The 24,914-nt window shown below is 38.9% G+C and overlaps 1 protein-coding gene across 2 annotated transcripts in view; it reads right to left on the bottom strand.

Moving 5' to 3' along the window:
* LOC113536295 (serine/threonine-protein phosphatase 6 regulatory ankyrin repeat subunit A) overlaps nucleotides 1-24,914 on the bottom strand; it is a 42,254-nt gene that overhangs the window by 12,276 nt on the left and 5,064 nt on the right. Inside the window, exons 1-13 of one of the 2 annotated variants that reach the window (XM_026930162.3) lie at nucleotides 19,282-20,010; nucleotides 13,481-13,564; nucleotides 8,177-8,255; nucleotides 7,627-7,697; nucleotides 7,319-7,519; nucleotides 5,908-5,995; nucleotides 5,359-5,501; nucleotides 4,446-4,658; nucleotides 2,004-2,082; nucleotides 1,791-1,905; nucleotides 485-567; nucleotides 261-324; nucleotides 63-131 (exon numbers count right to left, since the gene is read on the bottom strand). In XM_026930162.3, the coding sequence (XP_026785963.3) occupies nucleotides 63-131; nucleotides 261-324; nucleotides 485-567; nucleotides 1,791-1,905; nucleotides 2,004-2,082; nucleotides 4,446-4,658; nucleotides 5,359-5,501; nucleotides 5,908-5,995; nucleotides 7,319-7,519; nucleotides 7,627-7,697; nucleotides 8,177-8,255; nucleotides 13,481-13,564; nucleotides 19,282-19,425 (1,433 nt within the window). In that variant the 5' untranslated portion in view covers nucleotides 19,426-20,010. Of the gene's footprint in view, nucleotides 1-62; nucleotides 132-260; nucleotides 325-484; nucleotides 568-1,790; nucleotides 1,906-2,003; nucleotides 2,083-4,445; nucleotides 4,659-5,358; nucleotides 5,502-5,907; nucleotides 5,996-7,318; nucleotides 7,520-7,626; nucleotides 7,698-8,176; nucleotides 8,256-13,480; nucleotides 13,565-19,281; nucleotides 20,011-24,914 lie in introns of those variants that run through there. The other variant, XM_026930163.3, reaches the window with a different exon arrangement.

Genomic DNA, 24,914 nt, shown 5'->3' with positions numbered 1-24,914 from the left:
AGAAATGACAGCTTTTACACAAGTGGTGCTGCTTAGCTAACACACCTCACCCCTAAACTCACCTTCCGAATCTGTCCTTCCTGTTGAAGTCAGCTCCAGTGTTGAGCAGCAGGTTTAAACAGTCGAGGTTTCTGCATGAGTCAGAGAGACATGGTAGTTTAAATTTCCTCCAGTTTGAATTAATTAGAGAGCTGAAGAGACACACAAAGACCTCAGTGAGCAGCTCATGATGCACACAAACCAGCCTGGCTGGGACTCACCCTCCTGCTGCAGCCGCATGTAAACACGTTCTGCCAAAGTCGTCAGGTGCGTCAATGTCAAACCCTGAAGCGGCACACAAATAACACAGAAGTCAACAAGAGCTAGAAATACAAACAGTACACAAATATATTATAAGGCCTGAATGACACACACACACACACACACACACACACACCAGCTCACACGATCTACATCTCCTGTGCACTGGGCGGGTCAGACTCACCAGAGGAGAGAAGCTTCCTGCAGCAGTCAGAGAAGCCACTTAGTGCAGCAAGGTGAAGAGGAAACATGCCATGGATGCCCCGCCTACATGGAAGACGAGACGATTCACTTCTTACTGAGAACATTACCACAGCGCTATTTGGTCAGATGGTGTTGATTAATTTTATATAACAGCAGCTCTGACAATAGGGCCAGCTGTAATTTAAGAAATTAATTTAAAACAGCAAGCAAGCAATAAAATAGATAGATAGATAGATAGATAGATAGATAGAAGAAGAAGAAGAAGAAGAAGAAGAAGAAGAAATAAAATAGTGATGAAAAAATATCTGAGTGGGGAGGAAGTGAAATTTTTTTTTTAATAGATAGAAGAAATAGTAAAAGTAGTAAAAGTAGAAAAGAAAAAGAAGAAGAAGAAGAAGAAGAAGGGGGAGGAGGAAGAGTATCAGTAGTACTAGTAATAGTAGCAATAGAAACAGAAGCAGAAGAAAAAGAAGAAGTTGTACTAGTAGTAGTAGTGGTGGTAGAAGATGTAGTAGTAAAAGAAATAGTAGAAGAAGAAGAAGAAGGCAGGTTAGAAGAAAAGTCACGAAAAATATTTGAGCGGGGAGTAAATGGCAAAAAAAAAAAAGTCCTCCTACATTCTTTTTCGCTCCATTATACACTCATTAAACACTCTATCAGGAACACCTGTACATCTGCTCATTCATGCAAATATACAATCAGCCAATCATGTGGAAGCAGTGCAGTGGAGAATGGCCAGGACTGGTTTGAGCTGACTGAAGTCTTCAGTAACTCAGATTACCACTCTTTACCACTGTGGTGAAGAGAAATGCATCTCAGAACGCACAATACCCTGAACTTTGTGTCTTCCAATCTTCCACTGTCCAGTTTCTGTGAGTCTGTGTACACTGAAGCCTCAGATTCCTGTTCTTGGCTGACAGCAGTGGAACTTGATGTGGTCTTGTGCTGTTGTTGCCTCAAGGTTTGATGTGTTGTGCGTTCTGAGATGCTTTTTTGTTCACCACGGTTGTAAAGAGTGTGAGTCACTGTAGCGTTCCTGTCAGTTTGTGCTAGTCTGTCCATTCTCCTCCATTCTCCTTTAATTAGCACATGCTCCTCTGGCAGAATATTAAGATGAGCCTTGCCCCTGCTTGTTCATTTTAAATGCCACTTCGTCTCAGGGAATTGTGGGACAGTGAGCAGGTAGAGACAAAACGAAACTGGACAGTCCTTCAAGAGAAGCAAAGCCCTGCCAAGTCAAATCACATTCAATGTCCTTTCAGGCTCTCTGACGGTCACACACTCACTTGGCCACGTCAGCGCCGTTGCTGATGAGGGTGTTGATGAGGAGCTCGTGGCCGTATCGAGCTGCTATGTGCAGAGGTGAGTTTCCATTCTTATCTTCAGAGTCAATCTCAGCTCCTGTTAACACAAAATCCAGCTCAGTTCACACACTGACCTCGGTGAACAGGCCCGAAGAAGAAGAAGAGAAAAAAAAAAACCCATGTAGCCAGACTCACCGCTCTGAATGACAGCCTGAGATCTGGAGAACCTGCCGTGAATGGCGGCCATGTGAAGGGGCGTCTTTCCATCTTTACTCTGTTAAGAAAAGGAAAAACAGAAAAAGAGAAATGGTTTCAATGATTTTCACTGAACATTTATAAACCAGGGTGTCTACACTATGCCGTTTACTGTTCTTTAGCAACTTTTGGTTTAAATCAACAAGCATCTGTGTATGCTAGCTCAACAACAGGTAGCTACTGCTAATCACAGTTTAACCAGCACCTCTTTCTTGCACTACTGACCTCATATTATCCAGAGTGTGTTAAATTTCTTCAATTTAAAATGTAAATTTCAGAAAATATAATACTTACTAGAGCGTATAATTTGTAAAGTTTAAATTGATTCATTGACTGATTCATCTTCAGTAAGTGCTCTATCCTGGTCTGGGCTGCAGTGGAGCTTGAGCCTATCTCAGGAACACTGGGCGTGAAGCGGGAATACACCCTGGATGGAATGTCAATCCATCATCATGCTAAAGGCCAAGAGTGTAGCCTGTTTGGGGCAATTTCGAGTAGCCCGTTCACTCAATGGCATGTTTCTGTGAGGTGTGAGAAAACCGGAGAACCCACGTGGATGGGGGAAAACACAAAACATTCCATACTGTTTATTTTATTATGCATAATAAAATAAACAGTATGCGTGTGTATTATGTATGAATAATGCAGCATGGTGGTGCAGAGTCCCAAAAAACTTGCCAGTGTGTGGCTTGGCTATGATAAATTACCCCTAGGGGTGAAGGAGTGTGCGAATGTGTATAAGGTTCCCTGGCATTCCATCCAAGGTGTCTTATGTCCACTGCTCCCAGGATAGGCTCCGGATCTACTGCCACAATGACCAGGACAAAGTGCTTACTAAAGATGAATGAATGAATACATTTATTATGAAAAAAATCGATATCAGAATGAATGTTACAGAGCAATAAGTAACAATAATCTGGTTCAATATGACTATAAATCTCCACTCTGGTCTTGGCCTTTTCAGATCCAAACAAAGTTGCAAACCATATGGAGAGAAACCGCATGGCAGGGGCTCAGGAACGAACACACACACACACACACAGCTTGTACCCTGCAGTGTTTTTCCCCACCTTCTGTTACTCCAGGAGTCTCTTATGTGGGTCAGTCTGTTCCCCGAGCCTCTGCCAGTCAATACACACATTCACAGCTCGAACTAAGCTAAGAACTGGTTCTGCTCTCTGGGAGGAACGTTTTGCACACTGAAAACAGGTGCCCAGACAGAACTATTTGTGTATCAGGGGAATAAAATGTGCTATCAAACAAGACTTCTGAGCCAGCTGGCGCACACTCGTGTTGGCTCTTTTTTTTTTCTTTTCAATAATCAACTGGAAATATCTGGCTAACTTCATCGTCTAAAGAGAAAAGCCCAGGTGCCTTTTTTCCACCCTCTACCAAAGTGAATAAACACAGCCCTAACTTCATTTCTCACTAAACTGCATACTAGGTGTTTTATTTTATTCAGATAATTTAATTCTGCATTCAGTTTACCTTTAATGTGAACTGGTCAGAAGGTGTTGATAAATGTTCTATAACAGCAGCTCTGACAGGAGTTCCAGCTGCAAGGTTTATATTAATGCTATTAATGCTCTCTCTCTAAAACATTAATGTTTCTATAGTAACAACTTACACAAGGACTTGCATCGAGGATGCTCTACATAAACTGTCTAAAGAAATACATGAAATTAAGTAAGTAATTAATGTAATTGTTGTTATGGTGAGGTTTATTTATTTAACATTTATGGAAGGAGTCTCCAGTGTCAGTGGTAAACTGTAAATTTTTCAACACAGGGTATTCTTCAGAACAGATGTTTTTTTTCCCCTCATTTTGTTTGTCTTTTTATTAACTTCAAGTGAGGGCAAAAAAGAGAAGCTGTTGATGCTACATGATAACTTGTTTCATGGACATTCCACAACATTAAATGTAACTACAAAGAGATAACAAGCATGCTGTCCTTCAATAAATAAAAAATTGTAATCGCTGAAAAACTGGTGTGGTATAAAAAGAGTAAAACACTTTGGGACATGGTGTTACAGGAAAATAATCAACTTTGGAGTGGAATCAGTAACACTGCTTCATGTCTGGCCACATCGCATCACCTCGTTGTTGATTATTTTCCAATAACAATCAAGTTTTATTCCTTACTTAATTAAAATTAAGGTTTTCTGTGATGAATAAGCTCTGATATGTTTAATCTGTACAGACGTGTGCTATATTAACTGATTACTTTAGCACAGTCTGATATTGAATTGCTTTCACTAACGATCCATTACTATACAGAAACAAGCCTATTTTATTCACCATGTTATGATGTTGTGTGTGTTGTAGTAATGTATATAAATAATGGTTTACATGAAGACAGGTCATCTGCTGCAGAGACTCACCTTGATGTTGACGTCTGCTCCGTTACCCACTAGCAGTTCCAGGCACAGCGCCCCCTGGCGAGAGGCAGCGGTAAAGTGCAGCGGTGCAAAGCCCTTCTCGTTCACCTGGTTGACGTTAGCACCTGATTCAATTAACTCGTTCACTACCACGTCCTGACCGTTGTAGCACGCCACGTGCAGTGGAGTGTTTCCGTACGCATTCGGTTCATTGATCTACAGAAAAAGTGAGACAGAGAGATGGGGAGGAGAGATTAGGGATGAATATAAGGACTCAGCTTACATACATACATATACATATATATATATATATATATATATATATATATATATCAAGAATAATATTTTAATGATACATTTGCAAATTACATCAAATATTAATACTGAAGTCATTGGCAAACATATTGATTATTACTTGTATGATCAGTACCTGTACTGATTATATTGCTACATTATAAATATTTTTACAAAAGCATCCGTAAAGATAGCTGGAATTTGCATGTGCAAAATGTGTCTATCTGTGCCAAGTATTTCTGAATGCATCATTTAAGCCATTCATGTTTTTTCATGTTCAAAACACCACTAAAAATTGCCTACCCTCATAAAGAATGAGACAGTCTATGAATATGCATGGAATGCAAATTAGACACACCCCCAAATCCCTCCACACCACATCATCTCTCTCTCAAATCAAAACTTTATTTAAAACAGGTGTTTCTAATTTTTTTCTGTGTTATTAGAATATCATATACAGAATATAGAATTAGAATTATATAAGATATAAAATTATATCTTATATAATCAGATATAAGTCTATAAATTTATACAAGTCCCAGTGTGAACATTACATCCAAGAGGTGTGTTATCAGGGATGGGGCGGGGCTATGTGGCAGTTCTGTGGGAGGGGCAAACGTACCTCGACGCCCAGATCCAGCAGGTATTTCACCACACTGATCATCCCACTAGACGCTGCAGCGTGGAGCGGCGTGTAGCCCTTCTTATCCTTACACACCACCTCAGCACCATGAGACACCAACAAGCGCACCACCTCCATATGACCTAAGAGTGAGAAGGGGAGAGGAAGAAAAAGAAAAAAAAAAAAAAAAAAAAAAAAAAAAAAAAAAAAAAAAAAAAAAAGAGAGAGAGAGAGAGAGAGAGAGAGAGAGAGAGAGAGAGAGAGAGAGTGAGTGGAGAATAGAAATACAATGACAAAGAGTGAACAAAGGAACAAAAGAGGAAGAAGGAAGACCAAACGCAAAAGAGAAAAAAAGGCGAGAAAACAAAGAAATGCATCAGTCTTTTCTAGAGAACAGCCACAGGCTGACACAGACCATCAGAGCCGAGCTCTGAATACTCATTAGCCTGAAGTGGCTCAGTCTGCTGGAAACTAGGGCACAACACACAGTGCTGAGTAATGAAGCAGATCTGATGTAGTGCAGATATACTGATTCCTGCTGTGACTTACCCATATACGCAGCCCAGTGTATAGCTCTCCTGTCCTTCTTATCAAACGCATTGATGTTGGCTCCTCTGGACAGCAGAAGCTTCACCATCTACAACAGTACAAGCCACCCATTCCCAATTATACTGGGATTTACTTAAAATGTACCATACCAATCTAAAGTGTTGTGCGTGGGCAGTGGAAGGATTTGAGCTGAACACATCATTAAATAAGCTAAAGCTGAACTAATGACCAAAATGTTCAGAAAATGAATCATTTCATTCCCTTAAGCATTCCCTTAAGCATTAACAATTACCACTGCTGTTTTATCTGTTATTATTATTCACATTACAGCTATGATCTAACACCTATTAATTTGCACTGTATTTTGCATCTCTCTGAAATATAATATAGTATAATATAATTATACAAAACATCCTGTTCTTTAGTACCATCGCATGAATTAAAGCACGCACACAAACTTGAAAGAAATTAACATGCCACCCCAATCATACAGATACATACACTTTGTAGATATCATAAATACCAGTATAATAAGTATGGCATAGCGTAGTATGGTACAATATAGTATAGTACATACATGCTAATATAAAGAGGATTTCAGTATTATATAGTAGTGTAGAGTAAATATGACAATTTACTAAACTATTATACAGTATATGGTCCTGTATTACACATTATATTATTTTATAGTACAGTACAAAATATTATTGCATTGTATTATAAATATGACTATATTATAGGATGGTACTGTATTGCAGAGTGTAGCATTGTACACTACAGTATAGTACAGTACATTACAGTACAGTGTAATATAGTATAAAAGTAATGTAAATACAACTATATTATAGTATGGTACTGCATATGTACAGTACAGTATAGTATACTATAGTATATACAACTATATTATGGTATAGTATGGTACAGCATTGTACAGTACAGTACACTGTAGTATACCATGGTATAGTATAGTATAGAATAGTTATAGTACCACCGCTGACTATCGTACTAACTCCAGCTCTGTTTATAGTATTGAAGCTACACAACAATTATACACTTATAATGATATGGAAATTAATTGTTTCCAAGATAACAACTCCTCCTTTTTTCATGGATGTTTATTGGTTCAAAACCAGTACACCAAAATATGACTTTTCTACCGGGTCGACAAATTTGACCCAAATACCGATCTATACAACCAAAATCATTTATCCAATTGATGTTTTTTAAATAATACTCAAGTCTATATCAGCATATATGACTATATTATAGTATGGTACTGCATTGCGCAGTATTGTATTGTAAATATGACTATATTATTAGATGGTGATCTACTGTGCAGTGTAGTATTGTAAAGTACTGCAGGTTGTACTATAGTATTTATTGTGTAGCATTGTAATGTGCAGAGTGGGACCTCGAGGTGTCCGCTGAAGGCAGCGTGGTGCAGGGCGGTGCGTCCGGCGCGGTCCGACACGTTTACGTTGCTGAGCTGGGGGACAAGAGCCTCGGCACAGCGCACCGCTTTGTTAGACGCCGCCACGTGTAGTGGAGTCTGCCAGTTCTTATCCCGAGCATTCACATCAGCCGAGTGTTTCAGCAGCACCTGAACTGCCTCCTACACACACACACACACACACACACACACACACGGCGACAGTGTGAATAGCGGTGTGTACAGTTAGTTTGCATTTTTGTGTGTTCTTGTGTAGTGTAACGTGATACCTCACTGCAGGAGGCAACGGCACGGTGAAGAGGGGTCAGCCACTTATTATCTTTGGCATTTACTCTCGCTCCTGTATGGAGAAAGAGAGAGAGTGAGAGAGATGAAAGAGAGAGAGAGAGATGAAAGAGAGGTGAAAGAGGCAAGATTACAGTTTCATTTTGTCATTGTAAACTTAAATGTAACATCATTCACTAATATAATCAACAGAGAAACCATTACATAACCAAATTCCTGAAACCTGTTTAGAAACTCACTCCCATGATCCTTTGATGCGACATGTGTGGAAATTAAAATAGCACCGCCGCACCTGCTGGTATTCATCAATCTCCCCGTAACAGTGTCCTCCCCCCCATGCATGCTAGATATCTCTCCAGGAGATCAGCTGACTCCAACTGTGTGTGCATGTGTGTGTGTGTGTGTGTGTGTATGAATGGGAGTAGACGGTTTATATTTGTGTGTGAAATCTGGATAGGCTCTTATGTATCTGTCCTGAGAAATGATGAGTTTCCTGGAAGGGAAAGCCGACGCACAGGGAACACCATCTTATACCTGACAGAATGAGAAGCTCGATGATCTCGGCGTCACCCAAGTAGGCTGCAGCGTGGAGGGGAGTCCTCTTCTCGTTATCCTAAAAAAAGATTGTAAACACAACAACACTTTACCCAGCTCATACGTCTTACTCATAACTTATTGTGTCTTCTTTAAAGCTTGTAACAGCTTCACTACAATTCGAATCAAAACTGAAATTTTTAATGATCTACACATAAGAAAAGGGCATTGTTTTGATTTTTTTATTTAAAGAAAGCCTTCATTTGTGGCACTGACATTACATTGCTTCAGAAGGCAGCTCATTATGGCTCATTAATGCAAGTGATCAGTCAGGTGCAGAAAATTGTGCAAATGTTGTAGTCATTAGAACAACAATACTTTTGAACAAGAGCAAGAACCTTTCAGCTGAGAAACAGGCAGCCACCTGCTTGTTTTGTCCTATGTTTCATAAACAATCTCTGACATCATGTAACTGTATGAATGGAAAACTAAAACAGAAAGCATGACTCTAGAATAAACATTTATTCTTTTTAAAATATGTGCCATTTTCTACATGCTCATTAAATTAACAATTTGTCGCCATGCATTTTTTTCCCCCGATGTATAAACGAGTGCACTGATTTTTTAAAAATAGTTTCTTTACAATACAGATATGAGAGATATGAGAAATCAGTAGATGGCGATTAGCTTGTCGTCCACTTCCTCAACACTTGGCCAGTACTGAGAAATTTTCTAGAGCTTCAATTTTACTTCTGTGAGCTGACGTGAGGGTTTGAGGAGAGGCTGCAGTACTAAAGCGATTTGTTAACTCCGTTCCCCAGTAGCGAGGTATTTTCATCGTAGGAGTTAAACCATGCCCTGTTTGATAAACTGCAAACAGCTAAGAACCTCGTGACGTTCTGCAAAATCAGGAACGTTCCGGGCTTTTCACAGGTCCATTTCTCAGAAGCACTTCTGACAGAGTATAAAACAGGCTTAACAGATACTGATCTGATACTGACATTCGGAGAGAGCGGCTCCCTCTGTGCACGCTTGCCAAGTTATGTTTAAAAAAAAAAAAATCAAATGCATCAGAGCAGCGTACTCCTAGACAACCTGTGTTCTGTGTTTTTATCAGTCAACATCACATACTTTCACAGCATGTATTTGGGGGAAAAAAAAAAAAAAAATCAGCAACCCTTCTCCTGTTACCCATGAATGCTAAACCACTGTCTCCTGGCCTAATCACCTCATCTTCTCTTCTTCTCTGATGAGTGAATGACTGTGGTTTCATTATGCACTGCGGGTTTAGTTAAAGGAATAATCTTTATTCAGCACATCTGTAGTGTGTGTGTGTGTGTGTGTGTGTGTGTGTGTGTGATTACCACAGGCCACAATTTCCCTATACTGAGAACACAGCAGCAGGCCTGCTTACTTCACACTCACTTCTAAGGGCAGCTTGCTGAAGCAATAAACATTCATGCATAGTAGAACACTGTCATGAATTCTTCAGTCTAAGGCGTATACCACGGCCAGGCTGAATTCTCAAATCTGATTGGTCGAGAGGGGGTGTATTATTTCTGTAGAACAGCACGGCTCGGACAGTAGTTCCGGCTGTAACACGAACAATAGTTTAATATTAATGTGCTCGTTCTAACACGTTATTGTTTCTGTAGTAACTGCTCACACACAGGGACTTGCGTGGAAGACGCTACACATAATCCAAGACGAATAATAAAGGAATACTGTAACGAATGGAAGATTTGGATCAAAATGAATCAAGGCCACAATCGTAAGTAAATTATTAAAGATTATAATTCAATTCAATTTTATTTTATTTATTTATATAGTGCTTTTAACAATGAACAGCTTTACAGAAATCCAGATATACATTTTAAAATCTATCCCTAATGAGAAAGCCAGAGGCAACGGTGGAAAAGAAAAACTCTCCGAGACGACATGAGGAAGGTAGCTTAAGTGGAACCAGACTCTAAATGGAACCCATCTTTATCTGGGCCTCATAACTGATTATAATTATAAAATAATATATCATAATTCTATTTGATTATTTTCAAAAAAAGGACAGATAACTAGGGCGTAAAAGAATTTGTATCCCTTCTGCAGAAGGGGGAATCACTACTACTACTATTACAACTACTACTACTACCACCACCACTATGACTTCTACTTCACCACTATTACAACTTCTGCTACTACTACTACAACTACAACCACCACCACTATGACTTCTACTTCACCACTATTACAACTTCTACTACTACTATTACAACTACAACTACTACCACCACCACTATGACTTCTACTTCACCACTATTACAACTTCTGCTACTACTACTACTACCACCACCACCACCACCATCACTTCTACTATCACCACTATTACAACTTCTACTACTACTACTACCACCACCACTATCGCTACTACTACCACCATTACAACTTCTACTACTACCACCACTACCATCACTACTGCCACCACCACCATTACAACTTCTACTACTACCACCACCACCACTACTACCATCACTACTACCACCACCACCACTACGACTTCTACTTCACCACTATTACAACTTCTGCTACTACTACTACCACCACTGCCACCACTATCACTTCTACTATCACCACTTTTACAACTTCTACTACTACCACCACTATCACTTCTACTATCACCACTATTACAACTTCTACTACTACCACCACCATCACTACTATTACCACCACCGCCACCACTATCACTACTACTACCACCACTATTACAACTTCTACTACTACTACTACCACCACCACTATCACTACTACTACCACCACTATTACAACTTCTACTACTACTATTACAACTACCACCACCACCACTATTACTACTGCTACCACCACTATTACAACTTCTACTATTACAACTACTACTACTACCACCATCATTACTACTACCACCACTATTACAACTATTACTACTACTATTCTTACTATTACTACTAGATGAGCACATTGGTGTAATACATGAAGGTGGTCAAACAGTTTTGTTTTTTTTCCACAGGTTAAAAGTTTTCTTTCCTTGATATGTGGCTTTAAAATACACAATCCTGGTTGCTATTGAGCATGGGTTATTTTACTATAGTTACCAAACAAAAGACGCAAGGAGTTTTTCACCTTCTGTATCAAACATGTGCTAAGCAGGAATACCTTCCATAATCTAAGGGAAGGGAGACAGGTGGCGTGGGGAAAGATTTCTCACTTTCCATGTTCAAGGCCCTTAAAGCTGCAGACACATTTTCTGGAGTTTAAATAGTCCAATTTTGTAGCCATCATGAGAGATGAAATTCCAAACACCATCACCAGTCTGCACTTAGACTCCAGTTTGGAGTAAATGGGAAACATGATGAAGTTCTTGTCCGTGGTAATTGCACATAAGCTACAGATGATGGTGGAGTATTCCTTTAATGTGTGTCGTGTTTTCCATTAGAAACAATCCTAGCCTAAGCTGTGCTGTGCTGGACAAATGTGCGGTTTACTGAAACTCGAGTTGGATTGGTGTGTAGGAGAATGCGGACTGTCGCATGATGGAGAGCTCCAATAAATCTACAAGCTCCGCAGATCAATTGAGGCGCAGCTCTCCCAGGACAGTGTGTAGGAGCTGGAGGCTGTGTGTATTTGTGTAGGCGTGTGGACGTATCCCATGTGATGAGATGCTCGCAAAAACATAACACTTAATTAGGAATATTACTCAAGTGGTTACTGAACAACCTGAAATGAAATGCTAATCTGTGAGACTGTTTCTGACTTGGTTTGATGAGCCAGCCTGATGCCTCTCTCCTCCTTAAGCACTGTCTTTTTTTCTCTCACACACAAACACAAGCTGCAGAAGTCACGTGACACACCAGGCAGTCTGCCAGTGAAGGGTCTGTTCTCAAAAACTGCATCGTCTCCACTCTGAGCACAGAGCTGCCTGGAGACGCACACTGAACTCTCATTAAACCCACAGAACTGAGAGAAAGACATGCGTGTGTGTGTGTGTGTGTGTGTGTGTTTACACAGATCTCAGGCTATCCAGCACCTCGTTATCCAGATTATAACAAGACAACACTGAGAGCAGGCTGTGAGGAGAGAGAGGGGGAGATGCAGAGACTGAGAGTCAGACACACTCATGTAGAAACAGCGTACTCTGATTATAGGGAACCGATAGGTGAAAGGCTGGAGTATTAGTGGTCCAGTACGGGTTCAGCCTGACCTCAGCACTGCAGGTCAGCGTCAGGAAAAGCCTCTTTCCCCAATGTTGATAAATCTGGTACTGATAATTTACCAACCACCTTATGGTGATGGTCACAAAAAAAGACAAAACTCTAATCGATGCCTGATAGAGTCCTCATTCCTCAGCATGTGACCAGGAAATCGATCAAAGTGTGTTCAGAGGGATCAAGGAGAGAGGAGATTTTGAGATTAAGAAACACTAACACAAATAATAAAATTAATGAAAAGTGCATAAGTGAGAAATCGTTTTAACATTTTAAAGACTAAAACATCAACACTTATGCATGCGACGTGATGTACACGTGCAATAACGTGATATACGCGTGCCATAACGTGATGTACGGGTGCAATAACGTGATGTACGCGTGCAATAATATGTTACAACTCTGTGCATCATCATCACAGTGAAGTTGCTTTAGTGTGATGCGTCAATGAGCAAAAACATCTCAAGCAAATACTTTTGTCCTGGATTCCTCCTGTCCCTGTTTCCTTTCTTCATATCCTCAAAGGGAGGAAGTAAGAAGCAAGGAAATGAAAAACAAAGAAAGGAAACAAAGAAATAGTCACTATAATTATTACCTCATAAAAATAGACTGTTTTTAGGTTTTAATCAGCAGTCAGTCAAGTCAGACTGCAACATGTCTACGCTCTCGCACCAGTTTCTCTCGAAGCCTGGCGTATGAACTGTGAAATCTGTATGTTCAAGCTAAAGTAGGCCAAATTTTCGGACATACAAATGGTTTGTAAGAGACAGCACCGAATAATTAAAAAGAGGCAATGATTTGTCTAGTGAGAATTCTCAATGGCTACTAAATTTGAAAAAGTTGTCAGTTTTAATTAATGTAGGCGCATGAACACCTAATGCTCTTGGAAAGATCTTAACCTAGTAAAATGGAAGATTAACTGAGACTAAATATCATACTCAGCTCCTGCAAGGCCAGGGCGCTGGACGATTTGGTGTTTAACCTGCTCTTTAATACTCAATTCACACATAAAGCATTTTAACACACACACAAAAAACAAACCACAAAAAAAATATCAACTAAAAAACAATACCTGGACGTTGACATCTTCCTTTTTGAATATGAGAGCTCGAACTTCATCTGGATCCACATTAAAGATGGCTTTCAACAACGAAGGCTGGGAAAAGAAATAATATTTGTGATTATAAGATTTTAGTACAGGATGAAGAAGTTAACTGCAAGCTGAGTTTATTATATATTGTCTTGTTCAACAGGATCGACTGAGATCAGCTCACTGGGAATACAGACACTAAACTTAGATAAGCTGTGTCGTGAACTGGCTTGTGAGACGTGATTTAATTATCTCTACATGATCTTACACTGTCACAATGTCAAGTGAAGTTTATTGCAATCAGATTACCTTACCAGACCTGTTAACCTTTCCACATTTGGCGTAGGAGATCCGCAATTTGATAATAAAAATTCCAGTAAAATGGGTGATGAGCTATTCGACATGTGAATCTGGAATGATTGATACGTGTTTTGAATTCTCCGATATTAAGCAACAGCGACTGGAAGCCCCGCCCCTTCTGCACAGCTCACATGCGCTCGATTGGACTCGAGATATGTGAAATAATATCCATCAATGTACGAGTATATTTGACTTAGCTACCATTAGACACATACATAGTTTACATCAGTTAACTATATTATTTAATTCTGACCTGTGAAAACACGACAAATGGAACACTTTACAAATGATGCTAATGGTAATAAGTATAAAGTGATTAAATATGGTGTGAAAATGTCAGTTATGTGAACAATAGATTTGTAACTGCTCCCCGGGCGCCGCAGCAAAAAAGGCTCTGGGTGCTCCGGGTGTGTGTTCACGGTGTGTGTGTGTTCACTACTGTGTGTGTGCACTTGGATGGGTTAAATGCAGAGCATAAATTCCAAGTATGGGTCACTTCACTTCACTAGAAGGATTATAACAGAATCTATAATATTATATATAATTAATATATAATTAACATTTCATATATATATATATAATTTTATAATATATTCTGTTATTTATTTATTTATTTACTTCCTGCACATTACTGCAGAATCTCTTAAAAACCCCACCATCCAATTGAATTTTTTCGCAACTGCCACTGCCAGCAAGCAGTTCCTGACTGCACAGCTGAGAATATTATTATACCTCCCACGAAATGGTGGAAAGACTCAATTTCCCATCTTTTTTTTTAAGCTATCATTCTTGGACAATTAAATCATTTATCATGATGTTTTAAAATGGCAGGGAAAAATCAATATCACACAACGCATCTGGTAATTTACGGGTGATTGGTATTTTATCAGTATATGCACTTGAGTATGAAGAAAAACAGTGACACCGAAACTTTCATAAATCTTTTTAATTTGGCCTACAGAATCACTTACACACAACTTTATTAAACACAAATAAATGAGGTCCATTGTGTTTAAAAGTCGCTTTTGTGTGGAAGTCGATGCACTGAAGAACCGAAAGCTGGTTATACTGCAACATACGTGAGGCTGGGACTACTCACTCAGTGTTAATGCACTCTCCAGACTGTGCATCATGAACTACACTATGGCATGCTAGCATTTAAGCACTAATGCACATATATACTAACCACAGACAAGGATCAATCTGCTGAGTCTGGACTTACACACACAGTAAAATCCTAATCTCGGTGTCCTACACATTTGGGACAGATTTCTCCTCCAACTGAAACTAAAGCACTGACGTCAGGTCAAACATACAGCCAGTGAAGTACTTAAAGATCATTTATCACAGAGGCAATCAGGAGTTAAATTATATATGAGCAGTAAAATGTGCCTGCTTAGACATTATCACAACAACAAATGCTGACGTTTAATGACCTCTGGAGAACTTCTGCAAATGGTTCAAGTTACACACCATCACAGAGCGTCCGTAAAAGAACAAAAGCAGGCTTTGAAATGAACACCTAGCCATCTGGAGGGTAACACTGTCACTTTGGTAGTAAATTACACGTCTGTATAGATATTTACAGCGATTCTCAATGTCCATATACAATTCCTTTACTCAGTTCAGATTTTATGGAAATTTACCTCATAGCTAAATATTCAAATTGTGTTATTTCTATACAGTTTATCTTTTCATGCCTTGCAGAAGCTTAGCTAGGTCACCTTCGGCATCATTTAGGCTAGTTAGTAAGAAAGACCAGTGACAATAATTGTGTCCCAAATGACGTACTATACACTAGGCACTTACATTACACACTACGTACTCTACCATCTTGTGTATGAATTTTAGAAGCGTAGTATTGTCTCACATGGAACACTAACAGTTTTTTACTAACCAGAAGTATAAGCTGTTTTCCAGTAGAAGGAAAACTGTATGTGTAAACTCAGGACTTTAAGCCAAAATACGGCCAGAGTAAATTAAGGTATATGTTTAATCATTAACAGAAACACAGGTGGGAGCAAAAATAGAAAACAGTAAACACGAACCTGGAACTCTGACTGGAACCTTGGACTTCAAAGGTACAAACATAAGACAAGTATTCGCAACAAGGCTTTGACATAACAGGGTATAAATAGACAAACTAATCATAACTAAACACGGAACAGGTGAACACAATCAGGCAACAACCCAATTACAGGACACGGACAGAGATAGGACTAGAACACAAACCAAAACAAACATGAGCATGAGGTGTTTGTCGCCATGGGAACCATGATACAGAGGGGGAAACCATGACACTAACATATCTGTGCTGTAATGTGATTACTGAAATTGACAACTTCAAGCTTCAAATTAGTAAAAAGCCAATAAGACAATTTCAAGCTTCAAATTAGTAATTATAGTAAAAAGAAATTATATTAATTATGTTTGTTATAATCTCATAATGAGAAATATTAGATACCTTTTAATTTATTTATCAAGTGCTATTAAAAAAAGATATCTTTTTTTGTGATATCTTTAGAGCGTAACAGAAATTTACTAATAAGGAGTAGTAAAAAAAATATATAGTAAAATTTTTTTTTAAATATTTAATAAAAAGATATCATGATATCTCAAAAAAGTGTATTGTGACACAATTTATCAAGATAATGATATAATATCCTGATATCACCCAGCCCTAGTAAAATAGACTAATAATAATTACTAAGTTCTAATAATTCAATAAATAATAGCAGTGACAAAACTGATGAAAGAACAATAGTTTAAAGAATATTAAAGTAATCTAGAAGAAGTAACATGTCAGTAAAAAAAAAAAAATTAAAAGAGGCAAATAATAAAAGCTAGTTAAATGCTGACGTGGAACAAATATCTTTTTAGATGCTGTGTTTTTTAAAACCCAGTGACATTTGGAGCCTGATGAATGTTTATTGGTGTTTATTGCTGATTTGCTCCAGATCTTTGGGGCATAAAAACATAAAGCCTCTTCTCAAGAATCAGTTAATAACTCGACTGAGTCACTTACATGACTCATGAGTACATGTGGGGCAGAAATGTTTATTAAACTTGAAAAAACACTTTAAAGTAGCTCCAACGTTTAACGTTCAATCCCTGAGAGAGAGAGGGAGTGTATGTTAGATATAAATACCACTTTACTCCTGAGTGAAACTGACAACAAGGCGAGAAAAACAGCTGTCCACATCACAACCTCACACATCATCACCTCACACATCATCACCGCACACATCATCACCTCACACATCATCACCGCACACCTCACCACCTCACACCTCACCACCTCATCGTCCTGCAGACCAGGTGCAGGGACATGCTGAGACACACGCAGGAAAACCCCAGCTGCTTCAGGTCTGTGAATAACAGACAGCGGCACCGTCACAAAGAAAGGAATCCTTCTGGTGTGTGTGTGTGTGTGTGTTTGTGTGAAGCCTGGAAAGAACAGGTTTTAATACACAGCTTCCATGTTCACTGAAAAAGTAACAAGCATTTCAACAGGAAATCCTGAGAGTGATCGAAAACAATGTGCTTCCTTACTAGAACCATATGTAAAGAATAAAACATGACAGGGAGTGCTGGTATAGGAAAATAATCAACAACGCAGGGGGCTGTTATCACGCTGACGTTCTCCAATAACAATTAACAAAGTTACACCATTATCACAGAGCTCTGACACTGGAGACTCCTTCTGTCAAATAAACACCTCCTGTCTGAAAACTTCACCACATCAGCAATTACACAAGCTTTTCTGAGAAACATTTATGTGGCGCATCCTCTACACAAGTCTCCATGTAAGCTGTCGCTATAGAAACGACAAAGTATTAGAATGAGCACATTAATGTAAACCTGTGATTTGCTTTGCAGCCGGAACTACTGTCAGAGCTGCAGTTCCAGAAAATTAATCAACACCTTCCGACCAAACAGAATCGAGAACTCAACAGCGCTGTGGTATAATTTTTTTTTTTAAATATACATTTAATCACAAACTGACTGGAAGCAGCTGATTTGATGTTTTTTAAAAAATTTTTTTTTTAAAGTTTTACATAATATTTAAATATTTTAAAGACTAAAATATTTAATATTTCAAATAAAAATAAGATATTTAAAATATTTAGTTATATGTATATATATATATCTTTTAATAAAATAACATTTTTCTTATTTGACAAAAAAAATGTTTTTTATAGCCTTTAAAATATTAAAATATTTTTATATGAAGCATTTAAATATTTTAATAAGATACTTAAAAACATTTAATTATATATATATATATATATATATATATATATTTTTTTTTTTTTTAAAACAACATTTTCTCTTATTTGATCTAAAAAATGTTTTATATAGCTTTTAAAAATTTTTATATGAAATATAAAAATATTATACATATAAGAAACAAATGTTTATATGCAAATATAACAAATAAAATACATGTATTTTTGTAGACATTATATAAATCACCAAAAAAAATTTAAATGAAACACTACTGTATTGTTGGCAGTTTGTGAGCAAACCTAGGAGATTATTATTATTATTATTATTATTATTATTATTATTATTATTATTACAGCAGTGATACTCTATAACACATCAGCCTGTCCATCATGGTAATGAACCAGTTCAGGATTTTTAGGTTTAGCTATGGATGAGGAGTGGATGTTGAAGAAGAAGCAGAAGAAAAAAAAAAGAAAAAAAAAACCTAGGAGCATCTTCAGATTAAGACGAATCACATTTCACTCCTCTACAGAGCGAAGCGTCTGTAGGCATCTGCATCAGCCTTCACTATGTCCCTGTTTACATGTGATGTATTGATTGTGTTTTATCAAGTTTTAATTTAACACAACGTCCTCCAAATGTCCTTACTGAGCAGACTGCGAGAAGAAGAATCATTCTGCTTCGAAATATTAGTTCTCACTTCCTCCATCCAAACCCACAAATATTTTAAAAATCGTTTTCAAATAGATCACTTCCTCATAGATCTGCGGTTTTGTTTTGCACAGACCACGACACATACATCAGGACGCGAACGCAAATCTACGCAAATATTCTGACGGTGACAGTGACAGGACTCGGAAAGGTTACACTGGAATTAAACAAATTCTTGCTCGATTTCATAGACATTTCATCCGATACGCCGATTTATCTCAGATAATTTACAGATTATTACACTGCATGGAATCGTAGCTAATAGCGCCTGGTGCGCACGTTACAAAAACAAAAGCAGAAGAAGAAACAGCACTGCAGTAATTATGTCCTCTCTCTCCTCACGCACATCACTGACGATTACAGCTAGTGAACAGAGCCTTTCAAACAAATCAAAAGAGGAAGCAGAAAAAAAAAAAAAAAAAAAAAAAAAAAAGAACTGCAGGCTAAAATGCAAATCCCTTGTCTTGCAGTCTGGTCCTCACCTTCTCTTCCTGAGCGTCGGCTTCGGGAGGTGAATGCTGGGAAACGTGGTCCTGCGCTGTTTTGGAATGCAGAGGGGAGGGCTCGTCGTCCTCCACCTCCTCCAAGACGACGATACACACGCGGCTCATTCGCTCCGACCTCATAGGTGCTTGGGAAAAAACGCGACCCCCCCCGCCCCTGTCCCCGTCCACATCCACACTGATAAAAATCCCTAATTCAGGTTACTCCACCATGCAGAAGAAGCGACCCGTTACGATCCCAGGCTGATTGCGTTTCCGGCGAGTCCGAAGCCACTACTGTCCTGTCGTCATCTCTGTCTGATACACATGCTAGCGTAGAGCCGAGAGCCAGGGGTTCCTCGATGCTAAAGAAGGCGGAGCGGCAGTGATCCAGTCTGCCTAGAGGGCATGATGAACTGATCTCGTCGCATGTATTATCATAAAAGCCTCATTTAGTTAACCTCTGAGATGCAGCGCTGGGGCTCACCGCTGCTGATTAGCGAGAACAAAGCTGAGCTGTGAGCTCTCCCTCTCCGCTCTGCCTCTTGCCTCTCTCTCTCTCTCTCTCTCGCTCTCACTCTCACTCTCTGTCCATTCATGCCGCATGGCAGCCTGCTGAAACCAGCGTTTTTTTCAGCTCCAGCCAACACAACCAGCCCCCACTGCAATTCTAATCCTCCAGTGTACCAGAGACAGAGAGAGAGAATGAAAGAGAAAATGACAGAGGAGGCAGAAAGAGAAAGAGAAAAAGCAAAAAAAAAAAAAAAAAAAAAAAAAAAAGGCAAACAAAAAGAGCAGCAGGTAAGAATGGGGGGGGGAGTGGGGGGGGGGACGACACAAACAAGAAGGAGGTCGTAAATGAAACAGGGAGGAATCAAAAGAGAGAGAGAGAGAGACAGACCGTGACCGAGACAGGCAGAGAAAACCGCTTCTACACCTCGGGTTATTTTGTTAATGAATCGCAGGAGCTGCAGTTAGTAGTCCCAGTGAGAGTGCGAGAACAGCAATGAAACACGATATGACAGAGAGAGAGAGAGAGAGAGAGAGAGAGAGAGAGAGAGAGAGAGAGGTGTAGGATAAGACACAGTTAAAGGTGGGAGGGGAGACACAGCTGCTATGTGCATGGCTCTGATGTTCGGATGGTGAGGAAAGTGACAGGACAAGGTCATTGTTACTGCTTTTACACCGACACTGTGCCAGATCCGTTTATAACCTGACCTCACGTTTAAAAACCAAACCGTTCCAAAATCAAACACGTCACAAAATGATTACTAACCATTAATTCTTATGATTAAAACCTCTGCCGTTTTACCGTTCAATATCCTCTACATTTACAACAGTTTTCATTTGCACCACGTTACAGCGGCTAAGCCTTTAACTAAACGTACAGTTAGTAATACAAATCCTGACGTTCACTCATGTCAACTCACTCGAACACAATGATTCCCTTTCTTTTTTTTTTGGTTTTTTTTTTTAAACTTGTTCAGATGCCCGATGGACGGATAACCTTTGTGCACTTTTCTGGCCACAAGCTTCAGAATCATTAAGACTGTGATCTGATTGGTTCTCTACACCTCAGTGTGCCAGGTTCTGACTTCTGAAGACTTTTTTTTGAGGCAAGAGATGGTTGCTGAACTGAAAATACACAAACAAAATTAAACAATAATTAAATAAAAACAGAGGTGGACAGAGGTGGACAAATCACTACACCTGGGACAAACACATTTCATGTCCAAGCTATTAGTTTTGAATTTGTACTTTGAAACTATTCCAACTACCTGAGAAACAAAGATGCTACCAAGAGTTGAATAATTTTCGTGTGATGCAATCGGAGAATAGTTGTTTTATGAAACAGACTTGACTCTATTGGCTAATCCGGCCTGCGTTCTCCCTAAGGGACACACGAATAAACAAATAATAACCAAGAGCAGGCAGCTCCTTAGCTTACGCCTGGCAACACGATGGAGAAGCTTGTGCCTCAGTTAGCTTTCATGGCTTTAAAATAACAACTAATAAGTTATAAGTTTATAAATTTGAGAAAACTTTCTTCAGAATTTCTAGGCTACACGTGTTGCTACACACATCCCTCCCTCATAGCTTTCACTCAGCCTGTGTGTTTCTGCCTGAAAGCTTTCTTTGAGTCGACTCTTAGCTGTTTCCGTTCCTGTGTTTAGTTCTGCCTGGGAGTGTCGGAAAAGTCGCTGTCAATCAAGCGTGCTCATTTGAATATTAGCTCACATTTAGCGTGACAAAGTTAGCTTGTGTTTTATTGTACGAGACCCTTAAAGAGACCCTTACGATATTACTGTTCCTCAGACACACCAAGAAGTAAACACCCCTGATACACAACTCTGTTACTGGCTGTGTGTGTGTGTGTGTGTGTATACACTGTAAAAGGGAAATTAGTGGTAGACAAACAGGCCTTTGTGTTTCAAAAGACAGGACAGTGGTTAGCACACTGGCACGGGGGCGCACGCACACACACACTCTGGATGTTCAGGAGGCTCCGCAGTGTCTCTGCTGAATCATTCTCAGATTAACAGCTCATATCAGAAACTGCAGAGACACACGTATCCCATCCACATCCATCCCTGCATGCGTACGCACATGTATAAAAGAGAAGGTCGAATTTCATTAGAAGTCTAGAGCACGAGGAGCTCAGCATGACTTCGGTCGTGTTTTAGCTATTCGCAAAAGCGTTAAAAGTTTTTTGATTAGCTTGTCCTTGACAGATCTCTACTACCCTAATAAACAAACAAACAAACAACAACAACAAAACCCTCAATGTGGTATGACATTAAGCACATAAACATGCAGGTGAGAGCAGGCGATACATCATTTAATATCGATATACTGAGAAATTATGTCACTAAATGTTTTCTGAAATATTATGAATATTGTAATATGTTTCTATTAATTTATATTTTAAAAAGATTACAAACTACCGGGAAGCTGCTGATTTGATGTTTGTAATTAATTTTAAAAATGTAAAATGTTAATTTTTTAAAACAGATTTTAATTTTTCTCCCATCCTTTCCAGTGTTAAAGTTATTTTTTAATAAATGTTATTTTTCATCATTTAAAAAAAAAAACAAACCTTTACTGCTGTTTGTAGGCAAACCTATATATCATGACACGTATGTAATGTTTTTGAGAATATCATGATTTGATACTTCGGTCATATCGCCCACCTCTAATGCCGGCTATAGATAAAAATATAGCAGCAGAAAAGTCTCTGTATTGGCAAATTCTCAAAATTTTTATTTAATATCAGAGGTGAGCGATTAACTTCTGGAATTTGCTTCAGGTAGCGTTTAATATCGTGCTTCGTGTTGATCTGGATGAACTTTAACGGTGGTCTCTTTCCAAAAGCAAGTGCCGGAAGTGTTATTGATTAAACAGCACTATTTTCTGCAGCTAGAAGCATTACACATGAGCTACCTAGCTAGAATAGAATAGAATAGAATAGATTTTTATTGTTATTGTTTTGAACAACGAAATACTGTTTAGCAGCTCACAAGGTTTTGGCATAATAGACAAATACAAATAAAAAAATAAAATAGACAAGAAGAGCTAACGCTAGCTTTTAGCTAACGCTAACATTCTGTTCTCTCGGAAATCACATGGCATGACTTTTGCTTTATCAAAGCAAAGAAAATAGGGAGGTTTCCACTTTGTATTTTCACGATGTGGGTAAAAGTGTAGCAGTTTCCTCATTTATACTGTATAAGATTAGGATTTGAGATGAACAATATTTCAATATTTAAACTCGTCTCCGTTATGTTTGCTTGAGTTCACATTACCTCCTGAGTGTAACCCAGAATTAAAAGCTGCATGACTCAGAACTGCAAAAAGAGGTAAGTATTGGTTATATTGCAGGTTTTTTTAAATTTTTATTATAACCACCAGGCTGAGAAAGTCTGGCACGCGTTTGCACATGTATGTGTGTGAGAAAGGAAAAAGAGAAAACTGTGAGAGATTTACAGACTCTGCTCCAGTGGATGTTAGTCCCATGCGAATGAAGCTAACTGCTTACATATGAGCAACCGAGAACGCCTGGAGGAACGCTCTAGACTCACCACAATCCTCCATTAACTCAACAAGCTCTTTCCCACATTGGCATGCCATTTCAGCTCCTCATGACCTCAAACGAAATGGCACTCGGGATCTGAGCAGATATGAGGAGAGCCAGGAGTCCGGTGTTTCCACTGATCTGCGGACAAGAACTACTGCTGCTGCAAAGCTCAAATATAACTCACTGTGTAAGTATAGCACGTGACTAATCACACGTGAGTGCACCGATTCTCTCTGAGTGCTCTGTTTTATTAACAGCATGCAAGGTTCTTCCCATACAAAAATAAAAACCTTCTTAGAATGAATAAGTTTCACCAAAAAAAAGCGGATGATGAAACATTTCTATCCTGATGGGTGTGGTCTCTTCCAAGATGGCTCCGCCCACATCCACAGGGCACAAGGGCTCACTGAACTGTAGAGAATGATGTAAATCGTATGCTATGGCCTTTACATTTCACGTTGAGCACACATGGGTGATTTTGGAGCAATGACGCTTTTTCCATCATCATCATCATCATCATCATCATCATCATCATCACACCAGCTGAGGGAAAATATTTTGGAAGAACGATGTCCAGCTCTAGAGACTAGAGATACCAAGGTGCATGTGCATGTTCTGATGGAGGCCCAAAACACTTTACTAAGGCACTTCCTCTTAAATTGTCACCTACATGCGCATGACAGTTTAAAAGGCATCTCCGTTTATTACCATCGATCTGTTCATGTGTCCAGCTGTGATAAAATATCACATCCCCTGCCTCTGGACTTGCCCTGAATCATACCGAAATCCGAAAACCTTTTGGCTGTGAATCTGCTACGGATGTAGACTAACATGTTGCTACGTCTGCTGCAACTCCTAGCATGTTCCTGATGTTACCATGTACAACACCATGCTGTTGCTAATCAGAACTAAACTACTATCTGTTTTTGGGTCGTTTGTCTTTTTTAACTCATCTTTCTTTGCAGCAGCTCTTCAGCTTATACCGACAACACGATCGATAATGAAAGTATAGGAGATTTAATGGAAAAGTCATTCACAAAAATTAGGGGACTTGAATTTTTTTCCTTTTTGGTTTGTCCTTTAATTTTCACCACAAAATTAGTCTTGAGTGTGTTTTTAAATGGTCGAGTGATACAGTGAAACAGTGATATTTTTAGACTTGGTGAAAATTTCAAACTGTAACATCCTTTTACACCACACATTTTCTGTCAGTGAAGAAAGTCGTTGCTCAACGGCTCACTGTTCTTGTAAGCAGAAATAACGAGTCTGATGCATTTCAGTCTGGTTTCCAGAAGCATCAGTACAGAACCTGTGTTTAATGTTGTAATGGTTGTGAATACATTTCCGTTTCAGCTTTGTAGTGCAGTTTTTGACACCATGATATTTTAAAACGTGGTTAGTTTAAACAGTGAAGCTCTTGCCTGGATTAGATTTGACTGATATGCAGGTCAGAGTGAATGGACATTCTTCAAAGTCTAAAAAAAAATTCACTATGGCATCCCACAAGGTTGTTTTCTAGGTCCTCTATTGTTCTGTTTATATCCATAGTCTATAATCT

Source organism: Pangasianodon hypophthalmus, chromosome 23 (assembly GCF_027358585.1).
Source record: "Pangasianodon hypophthalmus isolate fPanHyp1 chromosome 23, fPanHyp1.pri, whole genome shotgun sequence".
NCBI classification, from domain to species: Eukaryota; Metazoa; Chordata; class Actinopteri; order Siluriformes; family Pangasiidae; genus Pangasianodon; species Pangasianodon hypophthalmus.
Note: the sequence above shows the minus strand (reverse complement) of the source record. Positions and strands in the feature narration are given on the sequence as shown.